Source organism: Equus quagga, chromosome 2 (genome assembly GCF_021613505.1).
Source record: "Equus quagga isolate Etosha38 chromosome 2, UCLA_HA_Equagga_1.0, whole genome shotgun sequence".
Lineage (NCBI taxonomy): Eukaryota > Metazoa > Chordata > Mammalia > Perissodactyla > Equidae > Equus > Equus quagga.
The window spans coordinates 78,768,074-78,791,856 of NC_060268.1; the positions used below are offsets into that span (position 1 = coordinate 78,768,074).

Consider the following 23,783-nt stretch of genomic DNA (forward strand, 5'->3'; position numbering starts at 1 on the left):
AATGATCCGTTTATCTAGAGACTTTGGGCTGGTTAGAAGCTCCATGCAAGACAGTTGTTAGACAAAGACGTAGTGGAACAGTGTCTCTGAAGAAAGTTTTACAGTTCACGTAAATGGACTCACTGTAAACAGAGCCGCCTTTAAGTCTTATTCACTCAACTGTGTAAACAGGGTAGCAGGATAACATACACTGTCAGATCAACAAGGAGTAAGAGATTGTTTTAAGAAAAAAAATTCAGGTGTAAAATCCCAACTGTTTGAGGCGATTAGTGTGGGAAGGTGGCAGGCCACTTGGTCAGCAGAGGGACCTGGAAGGACACTGCAGGAGGCTCTCCTTCCTGGTTCTGGTGTCTTCCCTCACCAAGCTCCTGCGGCACAGAGCAGTCAAAAGCACTCAGTGTCAGCAGCTTTCCCCAGTGACACTCTAGGATGGTTTTACAGTACATTGTCTCTGACGAGACACCTCCCCATGAATGGTTTTCCCAAGCACCTTAGAGGGCAAATTTCCTGCAAGTTCAGCTGGCGACATACCACAGCAAATTCTCTGCCATTAGGTGAGCCATGGTGTGCCCTTTCCAACAAGGCTGGCTCTCAGCCTTAGGGATGCGATGGGGAGCCTCTCCCTTTGACATTCAACCTCAGCACCAGGGGAGTGGCTGCTCCTTACATCTGATTCTTATATTCCTAAGAGTTCTCTAATTCTTACTAGCTAATCCTCTTACTCCAATCCCACTATATTTTATCTCTTTACATTAAACTTGCCCTGTTCATGGAAACTGTGCTTTGTGTCTCCTGACTGGACACTGTCTGATAAGATACGCCAGACTGCTTATTCTTCATGGAGGTTTCTTTCTTACTTCTAGCTCTCAAACACTTTCCCAATCAAACGGTCATGGCTTATTTTAAAAAAAACCTTTTGGGGCAGGCCCTGTGGCCGAGTGGTTAAGTTTGTGCACTCCGCTTCAGTGGCCTGGGGTTTTGCTGGTTTGGATCCTGGGTGCAGACATGGCGCCGCTTGTCAGGCCACGCTGAGGCGGAGTCCCACATGCCACAACTAGAAGAACCCACAACTAAAATATACAACTATGTACTGGGGGGATTTGGGGAGAAAAAGCAGAAAAAAAAACCTGGCAACAGTTGTTAGCTCAAGTGCCAATCTTTAAAAAAAAAAACAACCACTTTTTAATATAGGAAATAAACTGAGGCTGAACAATCACCCTGCTAAAAACATCCTTTTATAATGCCAACTTCCTGTTACAGACTACTCATCCTACAAAAACCAATTTATGCTGTCTTTTCGGAAACTCATTTACTACATAAAGGTAGGCAAAACCTACATAGATAAGGATGAAAACAAAAACTAAGTACTAATTAATCCCTTTAAAAGCTATTGGGCCATCTCAGCCACAATTAACAATAAAGATATGCTTAGAAGCTAACTTAACCATACTCCAAAGTTCTTCCCCACCAACAGAAGAGTTCAACATCAGGCTCTAATTCATGAGAAAGAAAAACTAAAGGTACACTTAAGTCTGACTACTCAGAATATTACAACCATTGTTAATCTTCTAAATTTTATATGGAAATGAATAGATAATTACCCATTGCAGTTCATCCTTGATAGCAATTAGAAAATTAAGGCTCTCTCTCTGCATGGCCCATACAGAATTCTAGGAACGAGAAAGGCAGAGAGATGTAGAGATTCTGAGCTGATACTTGGACACAGAAGTGAGGAGTTACTCATGAAGTAAGCTGAGAAGGCAGGGGGAATAATTACCTGATACCTTTACCATATTTGCAGGTTAATTTCTCACAATTTAAATTTATTCTTTACATGTTGTAGACTATTTTCTAGAAATATCTATGTGTATGTATGCTTTTGAAATAATCTCAGTATCTGTACTGCTTATTTTGACAAATGGGTTTCAAGCTTATTTTGTACAGAGCTTTTCATCTTACATGATCACTTATGATGATGATGATGACTAACCCAGTCCAATCTGAATTAGAAGGAAAGATATGTTGTTCAAAAAGTATAATCTTTATAAAAATGAACTTTTAACAAATAAGTGAGGAAAGAGTAAAGAAGATCGTTTTTTTTACTTAAGGGATAGCATCATTACGCCTTCACTGGTGGTATAATGATTATTAGGTACTTAAGATTAATATTTAGAGTAAAACTACCTTTTGATTATGTGGTATGTTTGGCTGATTTTATAAGAAGAGACCAAGGTCACAATACTCTGCCCATTCTTTTATTTTTTTTTCAGAGAAGGATTGGCCCTGAGCTGACATCTGCTGCCAATCTTCCTTCTTTTTTTCTCCCAAAGCCCCAGTGCATGGTTGTACATCCTAGTTTTAAGTCCTTCTAGTTCTTCTACGTGAGCTGCCGCCACAGCATGGCTACTGACAGATAAGTGGTGTGGTTCTGTACCAGGGAAATGAACCTGGGCTGCTGAAGCGGTGAGGAGCGCCAAACTTTAATCACTAGGCCATCAGGGCTGGCTCTTTGTTCATTCTTTAATAAGGTTCTTGAAAGGCAACAGAAGATTGCTCTACATTATTTAAATCTGGAAATAAGACTCTTCATACATTTACTGCTTTTAACCATGTTAGCAAGCGGAAGAATCTGTTTTTGATCCACAATCTCCTCTCGGGGTAAAATCTATCAGCGATCACTGAGCATACCATGACTACACTTGGGTTTCCACCAGCTAAAGAAATTATCAACTGTGGTCTTCTCCCAGCCTGGCACCTTACAAAGCAAAGCAAAAACTAAAACTCAGATTGGAATTTTAACCTAGTAACCTATAACTCCCAAGGACTGAAAATAACACTTGGCTCTTATTATTTACATAACAAAAATTCAGGATGGGTCATCAATATTCTACTCACTTTGAAATGTTAGACAAAGAATCTTAGCAAAAAAACATTTAGTAATAATTCAAATAATAAGCGCCTTTTTTTTTGTAAAAAAAAACTTTCACATTCTCCTTAACCAAACAATTTTTCCAAAACAGAGAAAAAGATTTCTTATTCTCCTTTGCTCCTGTGATGCAGCCACTCTTGCTGTTCTTCCAACAAGTTGAGTGTGTTTCCATCTCAGGAACCGTACATGCTATGTCTCACTCTGTAATGATGTTCATCTGGCAGGCTCGCTCTTTCTCATTTCAAGATGAGGTGACCTTTCCCTGAGCATGTCATCTCATATCATCCCCTCCTCCTTCACTATCACATCACCTTCATTTTCTTTATAGCACTTAGCACTAATGGAAATTATTTTTTCATATTTCGAACTTATTTATCTGCTGTATTCACTCAGATATAAGCTCCACGATAGCAGGGATCTTGCCTAGATTGTTCAGGGCATAATTTATAATCATACAGTGAGAACACATAGGTGATATCAATAAATATTTGATAAAGAAAGAATTAGGAGGATAATGTCAAAATTACTGGTAAAAAAAACTTTCAATGTTCACTGTAGAACATTCTCTGTGAGATCACCCACAACCAACTGCATTAGTCTAGTTCTAAGACACAGGAGCCATGGGAGAGAATTCATCAATTGGTTGATTAATTTCATTGAGATACTTAATCAATCATATCATTCCACCTAGCCTCTTCCATCTCTCACAGATGAATGGGAAACCAAAACAAAACAAAGATGAAGGACTTCATACTGTGTCTGAAAAAGGAAAATGCAGTCGTACCTACACCAAGTTAATTACCAACAATATCACATGCAAATCTTGTTTTGAATAAAGCACCTATTGAATTGGAAGTATTTAAACATTTTTTATTTAAGACCAAATACTAAAACCAAAGATCTGAAAACACAATCTGATTCATCAGTCAAAAGATAGTCACTTTTTAATATTTTCAAACAGTAAACGTCCAAGTGCTATATGTGGCTGTCTCAACAATAATTTTTAGCCTATTGGCAAAGTTATACGTATGACTGCTCCAGAGAGAATTAAGCAATATTTGACAGAAACTACATATACTAGGATGAAAGAATATTTATAACTCTCTAATATCAAAGAAAACAATTATGAAAGCTGACGAAAAAAGTAACATGTATAAGTAAAAAGACTAGATCTTTAATTTAAAAGCCAAGATTTTAAAATTAAAGGTATTTAATCTAAAGTAATCTATTTTATCTGAGGTATTTAAGCAGATATATTATATGCCCTACACGCATATGTATTAGGACTTACTTGGCACTCAGAGAACAAAGTCACAAACTTAAACTCAACCCTGTATAAGGCTGATAACACATGTGGACTGCGTAAGGAAAAGGTTTCGATTCCAAATACATGAGTTTCACTTGGCTCAACATTTGGATTTAGGCTAGAAATTTCTCATCTGTAAAATTCAAATTTATTATCATGTATTTGCTATATCATAAGCTATATCAATACCAACACCACTAACTTCAGAATTAGTAGACGCATTTCTCTCAGGAGAAAAAAACAATGAATAAAGAGAATACTTAAAACTTCTACAAAGTTTCAGTCTTTTGTAAACACTGCTTTCAGGTACTTCAGAAGCAACCATTTTGACAAAATAGATAATGCTAAATACAAATTAGACTTTTTTTCTGTTTTTTAAAATACATCCCCTAAAAATTAAGACAACAGCTCAGTCCTTAGATGAACTTTGTCAGTTTGTGGAATGACTGAGCATTAAGTAATACAAAATGCAAATCTCCACAATCCAATTTTTTTTTTTTGTAATGTTCTTCTCAGAACTGTGTCCATATAATGTTTGCTCTCTAAGAAAAGAACATCATATCATAGAGAGGAACCTAAGTAGGTCATGACAATAATGGAACACTTTGCAGATCTTTGCTCCCTGAAGATGAAGCCGCACTTAACCTTTTACTGCCCTTTCTCCATACCAGTAGGTCAAAGACTTGTGTCAAAAGGCCAAGAGTTTTAATCCTGGCCCCAATTTCTTGTCAACTCTATAACAATGGACTTTATCGCAACCTCTCAGATTAAGTTTACTTGCCTACAAAACGAGGAAATCTTCTTAAAAATGGTTAAACATGAGCAGATGTGAAAGCATGGTGGAAACTCTAACTCAAGATACTACTACTACTACTACTCCTCGCAGCTGACTTTTGTGCCAGTTATTATAACAACACATTTAATTCTCACAACTTTGTTACATGCGACCATGCCTACTTTACAGCAAGTGGGAACACTAAGGCACAGAAAGGTTTCAAGGTCATGCAAGTAACCAATGGCAGGCTGGGAGTCAAACCCAGGAAGTCTGGCACCGAAGCCCAAAGAAATCACGAATTTTATTGCCTCTAACAAAATGAAGATATTATTCTTCTCAGTAGATAACTGTATAAGCTAAAAATATACAAAAATATTCAGAAATCTAGGAAGAAAATTACCAAGCCAGAACTCTACACACTGAACTGAAACTTTTCCCACAGAGAGCAAGTCATTTTTGTAACACTTATTTAAACAATAGAATTTAAATAACATTTGTAAAACAAAGACATTTTTGTAAAAGCAAAATTAAATAAAAATAAAAGAATATGTGGAGGTCCCATGGTGGTTTTTTATACTAGGATTTTACTCTTGTATCTGAATTGTTTCTCACAATGCAGGCACCCTTAAATTAAAACTCCACAGTTATTTGGATTTTAACATTAACTTTAAGGGGGAAATGAAACTTTTAAGCAACTGGTAATACTTTACATCTTGCCTCTAGGAAGGTTATTGAATTTTGAGGAATTAAATTCTCAGCACTAAAATTTGGAAAGAATCTGATGATTTTTGTCTTCTGTAGTTTTAAGTACTATCTTTTCTTTAGTATAAGCTACATGTTCTAACTGCAAGTTCCTAAATCTGGTAGCACATAGAAAAGAACAGGGCCCAGGATTCTATATTTTTAAAATTTCTCTTCTAACTGGTGTTTCCCATGAGAACACTTGAGGTTCCCCAAAAAGTAAAACATCCCAATATAATAAGAAAATAGGTCACCTTTTTAAAAAACCACTTCAACTTTTAAGTTAAAGGTACAGATGGCAAGTGTTTAGCAAATCTAAACGAAAAAAAAGTGGATATCAGAAAAAACTTCCTAAGATTTAGAATTTGCCAAATGGCCAAAATTTTGAGGAATATTTCCTTTTCTTAAAAGCAGACGATCAGGGCCTGGCCTGGTGGCACAGCGGTTAAGTACGCACGTTCCACTTCAGTGGCCCAGGGTTTGCCGGATTGGATCCAGGGTGCAGACACAGCACCGCTTGGCAAGCCATGCTGTGGTAGGCGTCCCACATATAAAGTAGAGGAAGATGGGCATGGATGTTAGCTCAGGGCCAGTCTTCCTCAGCAAAAAGAAGACGATTGGCAGTAGATGTTAGCTCAGGGCTAATCTTCCTCAAAAAAAACAAAGAGGAAAATCATATCCAAATTGCTTGATACCAGCATGGTTCCTAGGTGAGAGAAATGTGTTAAAATTATAGCTACTCCCCATGAATCATCCAGGGTGTTAGTTACATCACTATGGATAAGTTGTGGCAACAATCTTTTTTCAGATAACCTATGCTGTGTCAGGAAGACTTTTAGAATTAATATATTAACCTGCAGCAGTTAAAAAGATGATCAGTTATGAGATAAACCAGTTTTGCATGTGACATATTATAATATTTCTTTTTTAAAAAATCACTACAACCTTAAAATAAAAATCAGGGTTAATGTAATTTATAAATCTAAAATGTGAAATTTAGAGAAAATCAGCTTCACAAATATCTAAAAACAGCGGTGTACAATAACTGTTTCACTACAGTTTTTGACAATCTTTAAGAAAAGCTTTCTCCCAGCTGGGTACTCCTTCATTTTGTGTTTACTTCTCCCTTGCCTCTTCATCTTCCTCAGGGAATGTACTCCGTGTGGTCCAGTTATTGGCCTTCTCACCATATTGTTTCTCCTAGCAATTTTAGTGACTTCTATGGCTTGAACTAACACCTCTATGCAGATAAGTCCCACATCACCATCCCTCATCCTAAACTGTTCAGCTCTGGACCCGAATTTTCAAGTGCCTCCAGAAGCTCTCCATATGGATTGTTGTTAAGCCATAGGTCAGCTGGTGGCCTGCAGAGCCCTGCGCATGTCCAGATACATTATGTAAATGATACACATACGTTTACATGTGCATTTTTCTCAAGATAAGGGTCATAATTTTCTTCAGATTCTCAAATGTATATGTGACCTCAAAAACAATGTAAACTCAGGGAAGTCACATACTACTGGCACACTAGAAACTTTGGCATAAACACCAGACAGTGTATCTTTAAAAGGGAAAACAAAGTCCAGGTTAACCTGTCTAGTAAAGGCTTCTACTACAGTTAATTTTCCCAAGCAGATTTCTTAAGCTTGCAAGCATCTTCTAATGCTGTGGGTCCGCCAACTGTTTTTGTAAATAAAGTCTTACTGGAAAATAGCCATGCCTGTTCATTTACATATTATTTAAGGTTATTTTTGTGCTACAAAGACAGAGTTGAGTAGAGATAAGAGACCGTATGGCTTGTATGCCTAAAATATTTACTATTTGGCCCTTAAGAAAAAGTTTGACTGACCTCTGTTTTTCTAGAAAAGAAATACTTAAATTGATAAATAAAAACAGACCTAATCTTGAATAATCAAAAGAAAATCTATCTTTTAGTTTTATTTGTAAGCAATACCAGGAATGTGTATCAAGCCCACATAGCTATTTTGTTTTAAACAAAACAGTTTTCTCTATTGTTTCTCAGCAATAGGATTACCTGCCATTGCTGGGCTGTTGTGGAGAGTGTCTGGAATGATCAGAAGGCTCTGACCGTTGGTCAGGAGATCGTGACCGGCTGTGGCGAGGAGGCCTGTCGTGTGATCGACCGGAATGATCTGATGCCAGTGACTGAATTTCTGAAATGTCTGTTAAATAAAAGGCTGCTATTTATTTTCCCATGAAATGATTATTGTAAAATATAAGGTACTCCAATGATAATGGATATAAGCTACTAAATGTAATTTTATATAAAATGGTTGATTTAAGCATTAACTTCATAAGCCACTGACAAATAGTGGTGAGGTGTCTACAGAAAAAAAATATATAGCGACAACATGGATGGACCTTGAAAGCATTATGCTAGTGAAATAAGTCAGACAAAGACAGACAAATACTGTACAATCTCACTCATATATGGAATCTAAAACAAACAAACAAAACACTAAACTCAGAAAAAGAGATCAGATTTGTGGTTACCAGAGGTAGGGAGGGGCACTGGAGGAAGGTGATCAAAAGGTACAAACTTTCAGTTATAACATAAAGTAGTACTAGGGATGTAACATACAACATGATGACTATTAACAATGCTATATGATATAGAGGAAAGTTGTTAAAGAGAGTAGATCCTAAGAATTCTCGCCACAAGCAGCAATTTCCTTGCTTTCTATTGTATCTATACAGAGATAATGGATATTAACTAAACAAATTGTGGTAACCATTTCAAAAGATATGTAAATCAAACCATCATGCTGTACACCTTAAAATTATACAGTGATGTATGTCAATTATTTCTAAATAAAACTGGGAGAAAAATTAAAATCCTCCCCAAATCTATATGTCTAAGTCTTAGAGGTTGTAGAAAACTACTTCACTCAAACATGCCAAATCTTCCTAGTACTTTAAGAAATAAGTCAGAGGGAATCTCCAAACCGAACCATACTCACCATCTCTCTCAGAGGCGTTAGCAGAGTGGATACTGTCAGCAAGATCAGGGACGTTCAATAGGGTAGCCCGTTCATCTCTCTGAACTACCATTTTTAACTTGCCTTTAGACCTTTCTATCAATGTCTTTGCATCTGTCAATGACATATTTTCTGTCACAGTACCATTTATCTGCAATAGAAAAGAAATTCTAAGTGAAAGTAAATGACAAAAATACAAATGTTCACTTAGAGAACATCTCCTTGGCTTGCCATAAGCAGCAAAATATTCCCTTTACACTTTCTTATAGTATCAAAGTATTCCTTCCTTAAGTAATAAAATCTTTACTACACTGTTGCTCTGTCAAAACACCCAAAGCTCCTCCCCAAAAGCCTGTCACTTTCTATTACTTATAAACAAACTAAAAAAACAAACATTTCAATAATATCTAGAGCAGTTATCAAAACACTGTGTAAGAATACACATATCTGTCTATAAAGTAGCTTCTGCTAGCGAATGACATACATTTGTAGTGACGTTTTCTCAGGATGACTCTATGCCTAAAGAAAAACATCAGTGTTGACATGTAATAATGGACAGTGGCAAACGATCCAGTCCCCCAAACATTGATTTTTAATTCTTTTTGGCAAAACTGCTTCAAACATGAGAAGAAGCTATATGGTCACACTATAACTTGTTTTCTAATTCAGATTGTTAAAATGTAAGAATATGACTATACCTTCAATACAACATCGCCTTCTTGAATATTGCCGTCTCTTGCTGCCAAACTATCTTGTGAAATTTCCTTTACAAATATATGGCTGGCCAATCGAAGACCATATTCTGAAAAAAATATATTTAAACGTCTTTAGTGTAAAATCCTAAGCCACTTAAATAGAGTTGAAAAGTCTAAGATTAATCATCACTGCATGAAGATTTTAAGTATAATCAATAACAAGAAATTATTCTTGATCACCCTGCAAAGAAGACATTTCCACTAATCATCAAAAAGTTTCACTGTCAATGTGAAAGCAAAGGGAAAGAAGTGTGTGGTTCAAAGAGAAGACCGACACAATGTATTTTCATTTCACTGAAGAAGAGAAAGCCTTAAAGAGAAGCCTATTTCTTTCTTCTACGTTGTATTGATACACTGGCTTCTCAGAAAGTCTGATGAATACAATTCTAAAAAGTAAATTGCTTGAGTTCTGGAAAAACTCTGGAAAGGCTGACGATTTTACTGATGACTTGTGTTACCAAGCATATACTCTTTCTGTTTTCCCCAGTTCCTAGAGTAAAAATATTTCTGATCTTACACATCTCTGACATTAGAGAAACATACTAAGAGCAACAGCACATACTACCCCGTATTAGTGCAGCAAACAAGGGCTTATAATGAGCCGGGCGGATGTGGGCAGGAGTTAAAAATACCTGTCTTCTCCTTTTAACAACCAAGGAAGTACCTGTGAGTGAGGCAACATTAACTGTATCTGTGGGTGAGGGAGTGGTGAGAGTTTAGGAAGTTACCAGGAGAGTCCAGAAAACTGTCCAGGGGCTTGCAAAACTGTAGAATTTGTTTTTTTAAAAACTAGTTCAATGACTACAAGAAAATGTCAATAGGAAAATGATTGCTGCTAGTTCTGTCAGAAGAGAGAAAAGGACTCTTGAGTTTTACTACATTAAAAAGAAAAGCAAAAAAAAGAGCCCACCAAGATGGGAAACAAAACTGTTTTTAATATGGCATAATTTAGCAGACCTGATACCCAAGCTTCTAAAAGCTACACCACAGTTACAGTTTAACTTAAGGCAAATATACAAAGAGTGCTCAGAAGGGGGACCAGAATCAGGGTAAAAAAAGAAAATGACTTCCTAGGGGATCTAGACAGCCAACTGTACGCGCTTCAGAAATGGTCACTGCATCACAGAGAAACACAGTACTGATTCAAAGACTGGCCTTACTCAAGATTAAAAAGTTAAAAATAACCAGTACAGAGATGACTCCAAAATATTCCTTATGTATTAATTTATTCCAAATACGTCCTTGGGTAAATACTACGTGCCAGGCACTATGGATAAAAACCAGCAAATGAGAACGATAGTCCCTGTACTCTGGCAACTTACATAGTCAGCAGGGGAAAAGATGTTACCATGGGAATTACAAGTGTGACGAAGAGTTCAGATGGGGCAATATAGGGTCTTGTGTCTAGTAAGAGGTCAAAGAAGGCCTCCCTGAGGAAGAAACATTGAAGCTGCAAGGTCATCTAAGAAATACTAAGATGGAAATACTAAAACTAAAAGTGAGGGTGTATGAGTGTGTGTGGTGAGGGAGGAATAGAAGCAGAATGGTTAAAAACAAATGCCCCAAAAGGAATGAAGGCAAGACTTGGCAGGTTTGCTGAAGTTTAACTGTAGAGTAGCTGGGACTGAGAAGTAACCAAAAGAGGGGCAAAAAAATAAGACAGAAGCATCCCAGAGGATCCTTTAACTCTGTGAACCAGTCTGCAGAATCGACAGAAAGGATCTAGAGACTAGTTTATCAGACTCAAGGAGTGCACTAAAAGATGACAGTGCTCACTACACACACACAAAAAAGAAGCTAACTGTGAGGTGATGGATGTGTTAATTAACTTGATGGTGATCATTTCATAATGTATACGTATATAAAATCATCATGTTGTACACCTTGAATACACACAATTTTATATATTTATATACAATGTCAATTATACCGCAATAAAGCTGGAAGAAAAAGAAAGAAATGATGGGAGCTTGGACAAGGGTGATGGTGGGAGAGAAAGGCAGAAGTGGGATGGTTAAGAGTGGTACTTAAGAAGTTAGAATGTATTAACTGGGCATAGGAAAATGAAGAAAAAAAGAAATGTCAAGGATAACTACCATGTTATCTGTGACTGGCTTGTGAAACTGGGTAGAAAGGAATATATTCAATGGGATACTTCACAAGAAACACAAAGAAAAATTTTAAGAGGGACATGTGAGTTTCATTTGCAGGACCTATATGGAACACTAAGTGAATATGCCTAATAGTCAGTTGGAACACAACAGTATACAGACTTGGGCTGGAGAAATAAGTTTTGCCATCATCAGCAGCTAACTGAGGCAATGAGAGTAAATGAGATTGCCCGAGGAGGTTATGTTAAATGGAAAAAAAGATTCTAGAACAGAAATCTACACATCATTGAAGGGTAGGATGAGGAGAACGAGTTTGCCAAAGATACAGAAAAGCAAGGAGGACCCCAAAAGGACAGAGTATTACACAATCCAAGAGAAGACATTATTTCAAATAGGGAGTGATTAACTAAGCAAAATGGTACTGAAAAGGCAAGTAAGATAAAGACTGAAAATTTCTACTGGATTTAGTGTGAACAGTGTTGGGAGCAGGGTGGAACAGATCTGAGATGAGAGAGAGGTGAAGGGTGAGTGGTAAAAAGAAGCAGAAACAACAAGTGTAGACAGTTTGACTGAGAAGCCTACTATAGAGTGGGGTGGGAAGCAATAACTAGGTAAAGCAGATCAAAGTGAGCCTTCAGAATATTCTTACTATAAGAATCTTTTTATCAAAATGATCCGTCATAAATGATTTCCTGCATTTGAGAGACCATAGTCACAGCAGGAAGAAGCCACAATCAGATTCATTTTTATCAAATTTGAATGAGAGGAGGCAGCTGGGCTTCAGTTTAAAAAATTTTAAAGAAGTCCTACATTATAGAGAAATGCCCTTTCTCTATATAACCTAAGAGGTTCCTTCCCCTCAATCTCTCCATTTAAAATAACAGTCTGCCCAAAAAACCCTAAGATTTCTCCCCGTGGTTATGCTACTACTGATCATAATAAGAAATCCAAAATCCAACTACCAGATGATTTATCTGAAATACTATCTGCTACAAGAAAATAAAGCAAGAAGAGAAAGAGATGATCTCTGAAGCCTGCCACAACAGGATTTGACCTATAGCAATAGGTCACAAGAAGGAAGATAACAAAAGAGAACAAAAGCAAAGATACAAAGAGACAGCAATCCTACTTCTCATCAAAAAGAAGTCTTAAAATTTTCATGTGAAACTGATAAATGAGTTGGTAGAGAATACCTTCATTCTTCCGGGATTTCACCAATGTGACTTTGGTGGGTTTGGCAGGTTGACTGGAGGCCACAGATCGCCTATCAGATCGTGGAGACAAACTCCTCTCTCTACTTGCACTTCTATCCCTCACCCAACTCTTCTCACTCCTTCTATTAATCAGACCACCACGGCCACTTCTTGGATCATGTACTTCCTCATCATAACTATCTTCTTCATTTTCAGATACTGGTTCAGGATCAGGACGACTTACTGGTATCTGAACTTTCTTTTTCCTTCGGATAGTCTACAAATAAAAAAGATTACAAAATAAGCTGATTAATTTTCATATATGTACTTTCAGTTCCTAAGAGAAAGGAAAATTACATTCTTCTGGTCCCATATTAATTAATTATGAACCAGAGAGACATAATATACAATTATAACAAATTACCAAGGAATACACTGCCACAATGGTTGTGTTTTCTGCTCTCCTGATAAACAGGTCTAGTTAAGAATCAAATGTGGAAAAGTGTGCCTAATAAAGTCCTCATTAATTAATTCAGAAAGATATTCTAAGTGTAATAATCACAAGCTTAAAGGAAAACTAGTAATTGTTGGTGGTTTGAATAAAGGATGGGGCACTGTACTCTAACACCATCAAATATACTACAGTTGCCTAGGTGCCCATCAAGGGACAAATGGATAAAGATGTGGTATTTATACACAATGGACTACTACTCAGCCATAAGAAATGACGAAATCCAGCCATTTGTGACAACATGGATGGACCTTGAGGGTATTATGCTGAGTGAAATAAGTCAGAGGGAGAAAGTCAAATACCATATGATCTCACTCCTAAGTAGAAGATAAAAATGACAAAAAAAAAACACACATAGCATTGGAGATTGGACTGGTGGTTACCATTGGGGAAGGGGGGAAGGGGGAGGGCAAAAGGGGTGATTAGGGTCACATGTGAGGAGATGCACTATGATTAGTGTTTGGGTGGTGAACATGATGTAATGTATCCAGAATTTCAAATATGATGTACATCCGAAAAAAATAAAAATTAAAAAAAATATATATGTACTATAGTTGCTACCAAACCATAGCAAACTTGCAAGCTCAACTTGATTCCTTAAAAATTTCAGAATCCAACAAGGCCCACAACTGTCCTCCTGAACCTCTAAGAGAGAAATTTATTGACCTCCACACTAACAATCAACTTAGTGTGCTGGAACTAATAACTCCATTACGCTTCACCAAAACAAACTGCTTTCAGCTTCTGAATCTCTCCAATTTGTAATTTCTGATCTAGGCGTAAATTCCCTCTTCTGGCTTTCATTCCTCAATGACTCTGGTAACTGGTTAAATTTTCCCTGTCCACTTATTTCCTTCACATTCTGTAAGTTCAAGATCTATACGCATTACCTTCTAATTGAGAGGCCTCTTAATCCCTGGACTGCACTTCATCTTCTCACACTGGTATACACTTGATCTCATCACAGATCTCCAAGGATCTTCTTGGGTAACACTTCTTGTCTTCTACTTTTGACATCTTGATCTCCTGAAACTTTTCCATGTCCATCCTACTTCCGATTCCTCCATTCCTTCCTATTCTCTCAGTCCATCAATTCCTTCCTGGTTTCACTTGCCTTTCCTCCAAGTTTGCATGAGACGTCATGGTGTGATATTTAAATAACTTTATCTTGACCCCTCAGTCATCTGCCATGATAAACTCCAGCACTGTGTTACCCTCAACTTCAGAAGGCTGCATTTCCACACTTTGCTATTAGGTCCTCTATAAATTCATTTTACTTTAAAGAATTCTTCTGTCTGTTCTGCAATCCTTTCATGTACCTCTTGTTGAAATTTGATACCTCCATGGTATCAAATACCTCCATGGCATTTGATAACACAGGTATTCCAAATCTATTCTCCAAGATCCCAATCACTTGGCCTGATTTAAATGGATCAGTGCCACATCACAGCCCCTCTACTTCTAATTTTTTTCAGTACCTCATTTATTTGGTCTTCCTTCTGGTCTCAGAGACCAAGGTGAACCTCTTCCTGTATGAACAAAACCCTTCCATATAAGCTCAAATTCTTATCCTTATCCACCTCCAAGACCTTTCCTTCATCAATTACCATCCCCCAAGGTACTTAAAACTTTAATCTCTTCCTATTTACCTCAAATCTATCCTTGCCTACTAATCTGTCAATTAATCGTCTATTCCTGTTTTGCTACTCATTTCCAAGTTACCATCTTATCTCTTCCCTTTGTGGCTAACGTTTTTCAAAGGGGTGCTCTACACTTAAGACTACTGCTGCTTACTACTACCAAGAATGATCAGAGAAGGCTCTTCTGAGAAAACAACACTGAAGCAAAATGATCAGAAGCAGCAAGAGGCCAGCATGTGACAAGGATGCTCAGCTCTGTTATGAACTGAAAGAGGCTGTCTGCCTTTCTACTCTCAGTATCCTACAGTGGAGGCCCTTATCAAGTAACATTTACTGTAAACCGTTCCTAACTGACTCCCTGCATTTTAGTCTCACTTCTATTTCAAACCTCCAACATGTTGTATTAGAAGCAATACTTTGTATTAGTACTTTAATCTTCAATTCCTTCCAAGTAATGTATAAACAAAAACAAAGTATGTAACCAGCTGAGCATGCAAAGCTTTCCCTATTGTTCTTCCAAGAGAGTGACAACTCTGGAAAGCTACTATACCTGAATTACTCTCAATCTCAGATGATGTACATTATGGTTATGACTGTGGGTACCCATCTATCCTATTAAGATTCACATTCCTTGAGGAGAGGTCCTTGTAATGCATTTAACTGTACATATAATCAAATATTTGCACCCAGTTAAGTGCTTAACCTACAGAAAAATATCCAATCCTGTTATGATTCTCCATTTATATTATGAGTTAACTGTTATAAACCCACTGAAGAAGTTTGGCAGGTTTGGCAATTATACGTGATTTTAACACTGAAAATTCTGAAACAAATTTTGGGGAAAAACGCCTACTTCGGTGTAGCAAAATTCGAGATTCAGATGTGAAATAAAACAATGAACTCATGCAAGTAGCAGAATAAAATACAGGATATATGCTTTTATAATTCTGATAAGGTAAGGGCTTTTGTAAGCATGACGCCAAAGGCAGAACCAATCAAGTCAAAGTCTGACAGACAGGACAACATAAAAATTAAAGCATTTCTATGTTGAAACAAAATGATAGAAAAACAAACCAAAAAATCACTATAAACAACTTCCATAGACTCAAAAAAGCAAATGAGCAAACAATATATGTAGTACATATGACAAAAGGCTAGTAATCTTAACACACACAATACTCTAATATGACAGTGATCACCATATAAACGCAAAGGACATGAACAAAGAAGAAACATAAATGGGCAGTATATATGCTGAGATGATCAAACTCACTTGTAATTTAAAATATTTCATTTGAAATACTAGTCTATCAGTTTGCCAAAGATTAAGAAAGCATTTATGAAATTGGACTTTCAATACCCTACTGGTTTTCCGAAGGGCAAACTGTCAATCCATATATCAAGCCATTCATGCCCTCTGACTAAAAAGCCACACTTTAGAAGTTATTCTTAAATAGTAACTGAACAAGTAGGGAGAAACATGATGATCTTCAACACAATATTTTTCTTTAATACTCATGGAAAGTGGACACTGAAGTGCCCATCAATGAAGGGGCTGGGTAAGTGTGTGTACGTATGGCGTAATGCTATGCAGTCACGTGGATATATACTGAAGTGTTGGCAGGTTATCTCTAGGAATGTGTTTTAGCCCAATTATCTGCTTCATAATGCTTTTTTAGTATGTTCAGAATTTTAGTAAAATTATCTATCTTATCTTTACCTATTTTTAAACAAAATTAAGCATATTTGTGGTAGTTCTATTATCAAAGGAGTTGTAGTATTTTAATTTAATGGAAAAGAAATCATTAAGCCTAACGCCCAAAGTGCTTTTAGCTTATGAAAAGACAATTATATAAACAAACAACCACCATAATGTAGGAGCACAGCAAAGAAAGATTAGTAGATCGGGGATGGGAAAGAGGAGCTGGCTATTCAGAACTGCAAAAAACAACACCGTCCCCACACACATACATATAATGACGTTGAGGTTCTGGTTATGTCTGTGGGCAAGTTAAGAAAGACACCTTAGAATGAAAGGCCACATTCTAAGACACCGGCGTTTTATTCTAGAAGTCGTATGGCAATGAAAAACTTAACATAAATTAATGACATGAGCGAATCTCCTCAAATGTAGAAATGAACAACTGCTCTCTGCTGATTAAAACACCCTTCCACCCAATCCCCCTATAGTCTTTCTCCATAGAGCAAAAAATACTTTCTCAAGCTTCCCGAGTTCTGCTTTTCCAACTGATGTGGCTAAGCACAGTCAGAGGAAAATCCATCCTTTGAGTTGCCCCAAATCCTCCTCCTTACATGTGCTATTTCAAATACATTACAGGTTCTGGACTTAGTTCTTATATAACTATTTCTATGGGGAAAGGCCGGAGTGTAGAAATACAACTTTCTTGGATGCATTATCAATGTGGGGTATGTGTACCGTATATTTTGCATGGAAAACCAAAACAAAATAGCTCAACATTTCAGAGAAATGGAGGGCTTAAAAAGTTAGAGGTATGGGTGAAGTTCACAACCTCAAACATAGAAAAAAACCCAATTTACCTAAGGTGCTCACCTTGAAATGTGCACCGACCCATCTGAAAAACACTTTGAATAATAATGACAACGCATAGGATCAGCAGCTAAGGCAAGAAAGCTAAAGCTTATTCAATTTATTAAAACCAACACTTATCAAAATTAGCAATTTGCTTCTGTAAACACTACAATCTCATGTTATAAAAACTGCTTAAAAATAACATTACACCTGTAAAAATATGATTACAATGAAGCTGTGAAAACACATACACAATAGAAGCTGCCTGTCATTTGGAATGCAGTAACTAAATACTGGGTCTACTACAATATGAGAATTCTAACTCTCATCTCACCCTCAATGACAATGGTGTGGAGAAAAGCCATTTGGCATGGCAGCCTACAGGGTGGGAGGGCCTACCAATTGTGGGGTACACAGTCTGAGGGAATATCTCTTTTAGCTCTCACCACAGCTCCCAGAGGTCGAAACACAATGCAGACCTCCCCTCACTCCAGCCCTCTCCTCTGTTGGGTCCACTGTGATTCTGAGTGTCTGCTGGAAAGCAGAAAGGTTCTCAGTGGACAAACCATCTAGCTGCCCAGCCTCTTCCTCCTGCTCTGTACACCTGAGCTGTGGCCTCAAGCAGTGACTTAATCGGTCCCTTCAGAGGCTAGATGGAGCAGAAACAGGGGAGGGGCAAAGTGGGCAAAGTAGTTAATGTGCTCCTAAACATGGATATTAAATAGGACTTTTACATTAAAATCAATCTGTGCCACATTTGCCTAGTTTTAACTGTGATTGGAGGTCAGTTATTGAGAGTTAATGGAACCTCTTTCCTTTACTTAAAAAAAAAGTAGACTTTTCAGAGAAATATGAAAAAGAAGAAAGATTCTAGCTATCTATTAAAACAGTAACATTAAATGCACCCTGAACAACTCTACAAAGAAAATCTTACCACTTTCTCTCTCCTCAAACTATATCACAGTAACAAGGAAAGTGGCTGATAATCTGTGTGTTCAAGGAATAATGTAAAACTTGTCCATTAAACAAATCCTGTAACAGAAAAAAGGGCTACACATTTCAAACAGACTACATGCCAAGATTCAGTCAAACTTAAGTACTTAAAAGAAAAGGAAACATTAAGCCATAAAGAGGCAGCTGTTCAACCTCTCCCCTCCTTTCTTTTTCAATAGAAAAAATCCTGATATCTGCTTTGAGAAAATACGCACTCCACTGACAAAACACACCACCAATATTAGAAGAAATGCTCTTGTAAACAACTAACTTTAGAACTACTGTTCCAGTTTTCATTTTCTTAAGGGGGAAGGATGAATTCAAACACCAGAAACGCATCAACAATAAAGTTGGTACCTTTACTAAATTAAAGGTAAAAGATACTTACAATTTTTGCATTCTTCCCACTTTTCCTTAGTTGCTGAACAGCAAAAGCATGTTCAACATTATCCATCGAAACTCCATTAACCATGGCAACTCGGTCATTTTCCCTAAGGAAAAAAAGGTCCCCAAAATAACACATTAGAGAAAATCATACAGATAAGTTTGTGAACATACTTTCAAGATGAACATGTCTAAAAAATATTCTCATTATGGGCTAATTAATCTATTTGTCTTCAGATCAATGATAAAATAATGTCAAACTATTTATTTTCAGATCTTCCATAAGTATGTTTAGCAAGTAACTAACCACAGGTCACTAATTTTTTTTAACCATGAACACAATGTGTCCCCAAAGGACTAAACAGGTACCACAACACACAAGATGATTTTTGGAGATAAAATTACAGGGCATGAAATGATACTATACCATATAGCTGGAAAAAGTTATGCTCTTTTTAAAAAACAAAAAGTCTTTCTCCCTCCAATTTTCTTTCAGTCCTTCTGACTATACTCTCACTTTTTTGCTAATGTATTTTCTGCCCCTCCTTGCTACTCTTACCAAACAAAAAGGGCAAGACTCAGGGTTGAGAGATTCCTGATGGCTATGTTCTACCCCAAACTGAGTAACAAGTTTTCTTTTCACTATCTTTATTTTTAGAGTGACCTTCTATTTAAGGCGAGTGATAGAGATAAGTATAAAGAAGTCCCTAGTACAGGATGCCAGTGACAGAGGGTAGCAACAGTGCTTGTAACACAGGTGCCTACGAGAAGAAACACACTTACTGTAGCTGTCCTTCAGCGGGTCCTCCTTTCAGCACATCTGAAATTACTATTGAAGTTTCTCCACTCTGAAAATGAGGATTATCTCTTCCACCAGATATTGCGATTCCAAATCCAAATCCAGGAGCCTAAAGTTACAATTATAGTAAAATGTTGCTATTGAGAAAAATAATTGTTCATTATGTTATAACCATAATCTAAAAAAGTTAAAATATAAAAAATGACAATCTTATCACCTCTGTGATCCAAATACTCACTCGCTTGCACGGTTACATGTTAGAATGATCTATGCTGGTATGGGAATGCATGCTCTAATAAATTAGATGCTAGGCATAACAGAATATTAAAAACTGCCAATTACATGAACATTCTATAAGAACCAGAATATATTTACAAATTCTGAACACTGAAATCCTGAGTTTATTTTTGATTATCAGAAGGGTTCCTGAGGGGACTGGCAGTGCCCCAGTGTCATCATCACAAACACTGGCAACTAATTTTTAGAATGACAGACTAATTAGCATATATACTGGGTGCCATTTTACATGAAAAAATATCAATAGCTGTGAAAATTAAATGTTATTTCAACTTCCTTCAGTTATGCTAAAAATCTCTTTAGAAGTAGTACACTATAATGTCTTATGCACATTGCAAACATTTTAAAAAATATTTTTAATTAAAGGAAAATATAATAAACTATATACATCTAAATGAGCTGAAAATCTTTACCACAATGACTAAGGACAGCCAAGTACAGAACAAATTCAAAATATTTCCAAGTTTTAAAAAAATTACCTATCTCAAAGAAACTCACACCATTCCCTAGAAAGGAAATCAAGTAAAATATTCAGAGTTGTCTAAAGAACCATCAAATATTCTCCTACGGCTCCAGAATCACTAAATCAGAGGAGTGTGTTTTCCTATAACATTATACTACACTCCACACATTGCTCTACAATCCAAACCACTTGAGGATAAAAGCTGTCCAGTCCACAACAGAGGGGACCATGTCCACCACAGACTGAGTATACGTCATGACCTTACCTCTCACCTCAAAGCCTACTGAAGTGGCAAAAGAAAAATAAGAAAGAAAAACTCTTCCTAAAAAAAGAATAAACACCAGCAATTCCACTCCTTGGTATATACCTAAGAAAAATGAAAACATTTGTCCATATGAAGACTTATACCTAAATGTTCACAGCATCATCATTTATGATAGCCCTAAAAGTGGAAACAATCCAAATGTCCATCAACTGCTAAGTGGATAAATAAAATGTGGTGTATCCATACAATGGAATGTTATTTGCAATAAAAAGAAATTAAATACTGATATATGCTACAAAATGGATGAACTTTGAAAACATTATGCTAAGCGAAAGAAGCCAGTCATAAAAGACTATATAACAGTACAACTCCATTTATATGAAATCTAAAGACAAATCTATAGAAACAAAAAGTAGAGTAGTGGTTGTCTAGAGTCAGAGGTGGGAAGGGATGGAGAGATTGGGGAGGGAGGGCTTACAAGTACAGTATTTCACTGTATTTCTGTGTCTCTGGTGATGGTCATACAACTATGAATATACCACCATTAAATTGTACACTTTAAAGGGTGAATTGTATGATATGTTAATTATATTGCAAAAAACCTAAGGCAAAAAAAGGGTTAATGTGGGGAAAAAAACAAACAGGAAAACATCTGGGTAGCAAAGACAATGCCAACTGCCTGAATCTGTGTCTTCCTATATATCCCCTCAAAATAATAGAAAAAGAACAAATTACTACACAAAACCATACTCTCAGTATAACTTGAAGACAAGAGAATATCCAAATTTCAAAGTACCTAGAAGCAAGCCTAAAATTTCAAAAATAAGAAATGATTAGAAAGAAATAACTCTGAGCACAGAATTAGAACACGACTAATTTACAAAGCTAATTCAAATAAATTTGGAAACCTAGGTGAACCAGATAACTTCCTAGGGAAATACAGATTACTGAACTGACTCTATTAGAAATAAAAAATTTAAACAACCTGAAGAAACAGAGAAAGTTATGAGGAAATTATTCCACAAAAAAGCACTAGGCACAGATGATTTCACAGGGGAATTCTACTAAAACATCAATATCTAGAGAGCTTCGATGTTCCATAAATTGTTCCAGAGCACTGAAAATGAAAGAAAGTTTCTGAACTTTCTATGAAGCAACTACAATATTGATAGCTAAATCTGACAATGAGTGTCCATGATAAAGACAGAGCCCCCCCCAAATATTAAAGCTCAACATCATTTACGTATATCTATGCAAAAGTACTAAAGAAAAAAAGAACAAACAAAGGCCAAGACCACACAAATACTCCATGACAAAAGGATTTATTCCAAGAATCAAGATTAGTGTATTAGGAAAGCCACTGGTATAATACACCCTATTAATAAATCTAAAGAAAAAAGTTCTATGATTATATCCATAACCCTGGGAAGGCCTTTGACAAAATCCAACATGCACTACTGAGAAAAAAAGAAAAGAGTTCAATTTTCCAGAACATGCATTCAATCTGCTGTAATATGTTGGTTTTTGTGGTACATGAAGAAAATCCAGCTTTACACACATATGTGGTTGAAAAAGAGAAAAGTCATTTTAGTAGCCTTTTTAGGTAATTACGGATATTCATGTTGGATTTTATATCAAAACTTGATAAGCGGTAGTTTCTTAACGGACAGCTGCAGCGTGCGCTCTGAAACCAAATCAGTGAACTTTCTGTACTCTGTTACATGAATATCCATTGGCCTATTTTACACTTTGAATGGATATTTAATCCATCATGATTTTATAATAACATGCCTTGGTCATTTGGAAAATATTTAGGCAAATCTTTCAAATGATGACACATTTCACTACACAATACTTTTTAAAAACTCGTGTGTTAATATTACCACCAATCTCATCAAAGTCTTTAAGTACTAAGAAGCTGTTGAGCTCATGGTGGCAGATAAAAGTTTTCTGAATTTTAATATTTGTTTTAAAATTCAATTTTCTTCATCGGCAACAAATACTATCAGAGTGGTTTTCCTTGAAGCAACAGGTACTCATTCATTTGAGAGAAATATCAAACACTCAAGTCTAGAGGACTATACATTCGTTCAAGTAAAAATGGTGTTGCACCCACAGACATACACACAAATACGCAGCTAGTTGAGCTACCAATTCAAACATACAAGTACTTCAGTGTAAAGCTGAAGTATCTTATGCATATTTCTCATTTCAATACAAAGATTATTAAAAAAGATCTGTATTCAAAACCTGAGATGTGGCAAAACAATTTTTATTGCTTTGAGTCATTCCAAAGCAAAACTGAAACTGTTCTTATAAACTGTGAAAATGCGTCAGTGACTACTAGCAAGGTTTGATACCATTACCTTTTGGGCTATTGTGCCAGTTTTACCCACCACTGTTTTCTGCACCTTCACTACAAATATGAACACAGTGAAAAAGACAAACAACACTTTGGTATTGTTATGAAAATAGTCTGCCCTAGAGCATAAAAGATTTCAGAGACCTTCTGGGGTCCTCAGCCCATAGTTTGACAACACTGATATTAGGAACCACTGAAAAACGGGAAAAAAGAACAAAAAACCCAACGAAACAGACAACTTACAAAAGATATATGAGATGTTAAAACTCATAATCAGGGAAATGCAATTAAAACCACACAGAATGGTAAAAATTAAAGCATGACACACTTTGCTGGGGAGGCCGTAGAGAAATAGGCACTCTTATTACACACTGAGGATGGGCACGCAAAGTGCTACAACTCTTTAGGAGAGGAATTTGGCAACATCTAATAAAATTACAAAAGCACTTATCTTTTGACAGAGGAAATCAATTTCTAGGACTGTACCCTGAAGATACATACACAGTCATGTGCCGCATAACAATGTTTTGGTCAACGACGAATTGCAGATACGACAGAGGTCCGTTAAGATTAATACCATATAGCCTAGGTGTGTGGTAGGCTATACCATCTAGGGTTGTGTAAGTACATTCTATGATGTTCACACAATGATGAAATGTGTAATAATGCATGTCTCAGAAAATATCCCTGTTGTTAAGCTATACATGAC

The 23,783-nt window shown here is 36.5% G+C and overlaps 1 protein-coding gene across 5 annotated transcripts in view; it reads right to left on the bottom strand.

The window, feature by feature from the left end:
• Positions 1-23,783, bottom strand: part of TJP1 (tight junction protein 1) — a 111,263-nt gene that overhangs the window by 41,220 nt on the left and 46,260 nt on the right. For all 5 annotated transcript variants that reach the window (XM_046652313.1, XM_046652311.1, XM_046652312.1 and 2 more), the window contains exons 3-8: positions 19,672-19,796; positions 18,893-18,995; positions 12,810-13,086; positions 9,449-9,552; positions 8,733-8,901; positions 7,787-7,934 (exon numbers count right to left, since the gene is read on the bottom strand). In XM_046652313.1, the coding sequence (XP_046508269.1) occupies positions 7,787-7,934; positions 8,733-8,901; positions 9,449-9,552; positions 12,810-13,086; positions 18,893-18,995; positions 19,672-19,796 (926 nt within the window). The remainder of the gene's footprint in view (positions 1-7,786; positions 7,935-8,732; positions 8,902-9,448; positions 9,553-12,809; positions 13,087-18,892; positions 18,996-19,671; positions 19,797-23,783) is intronic.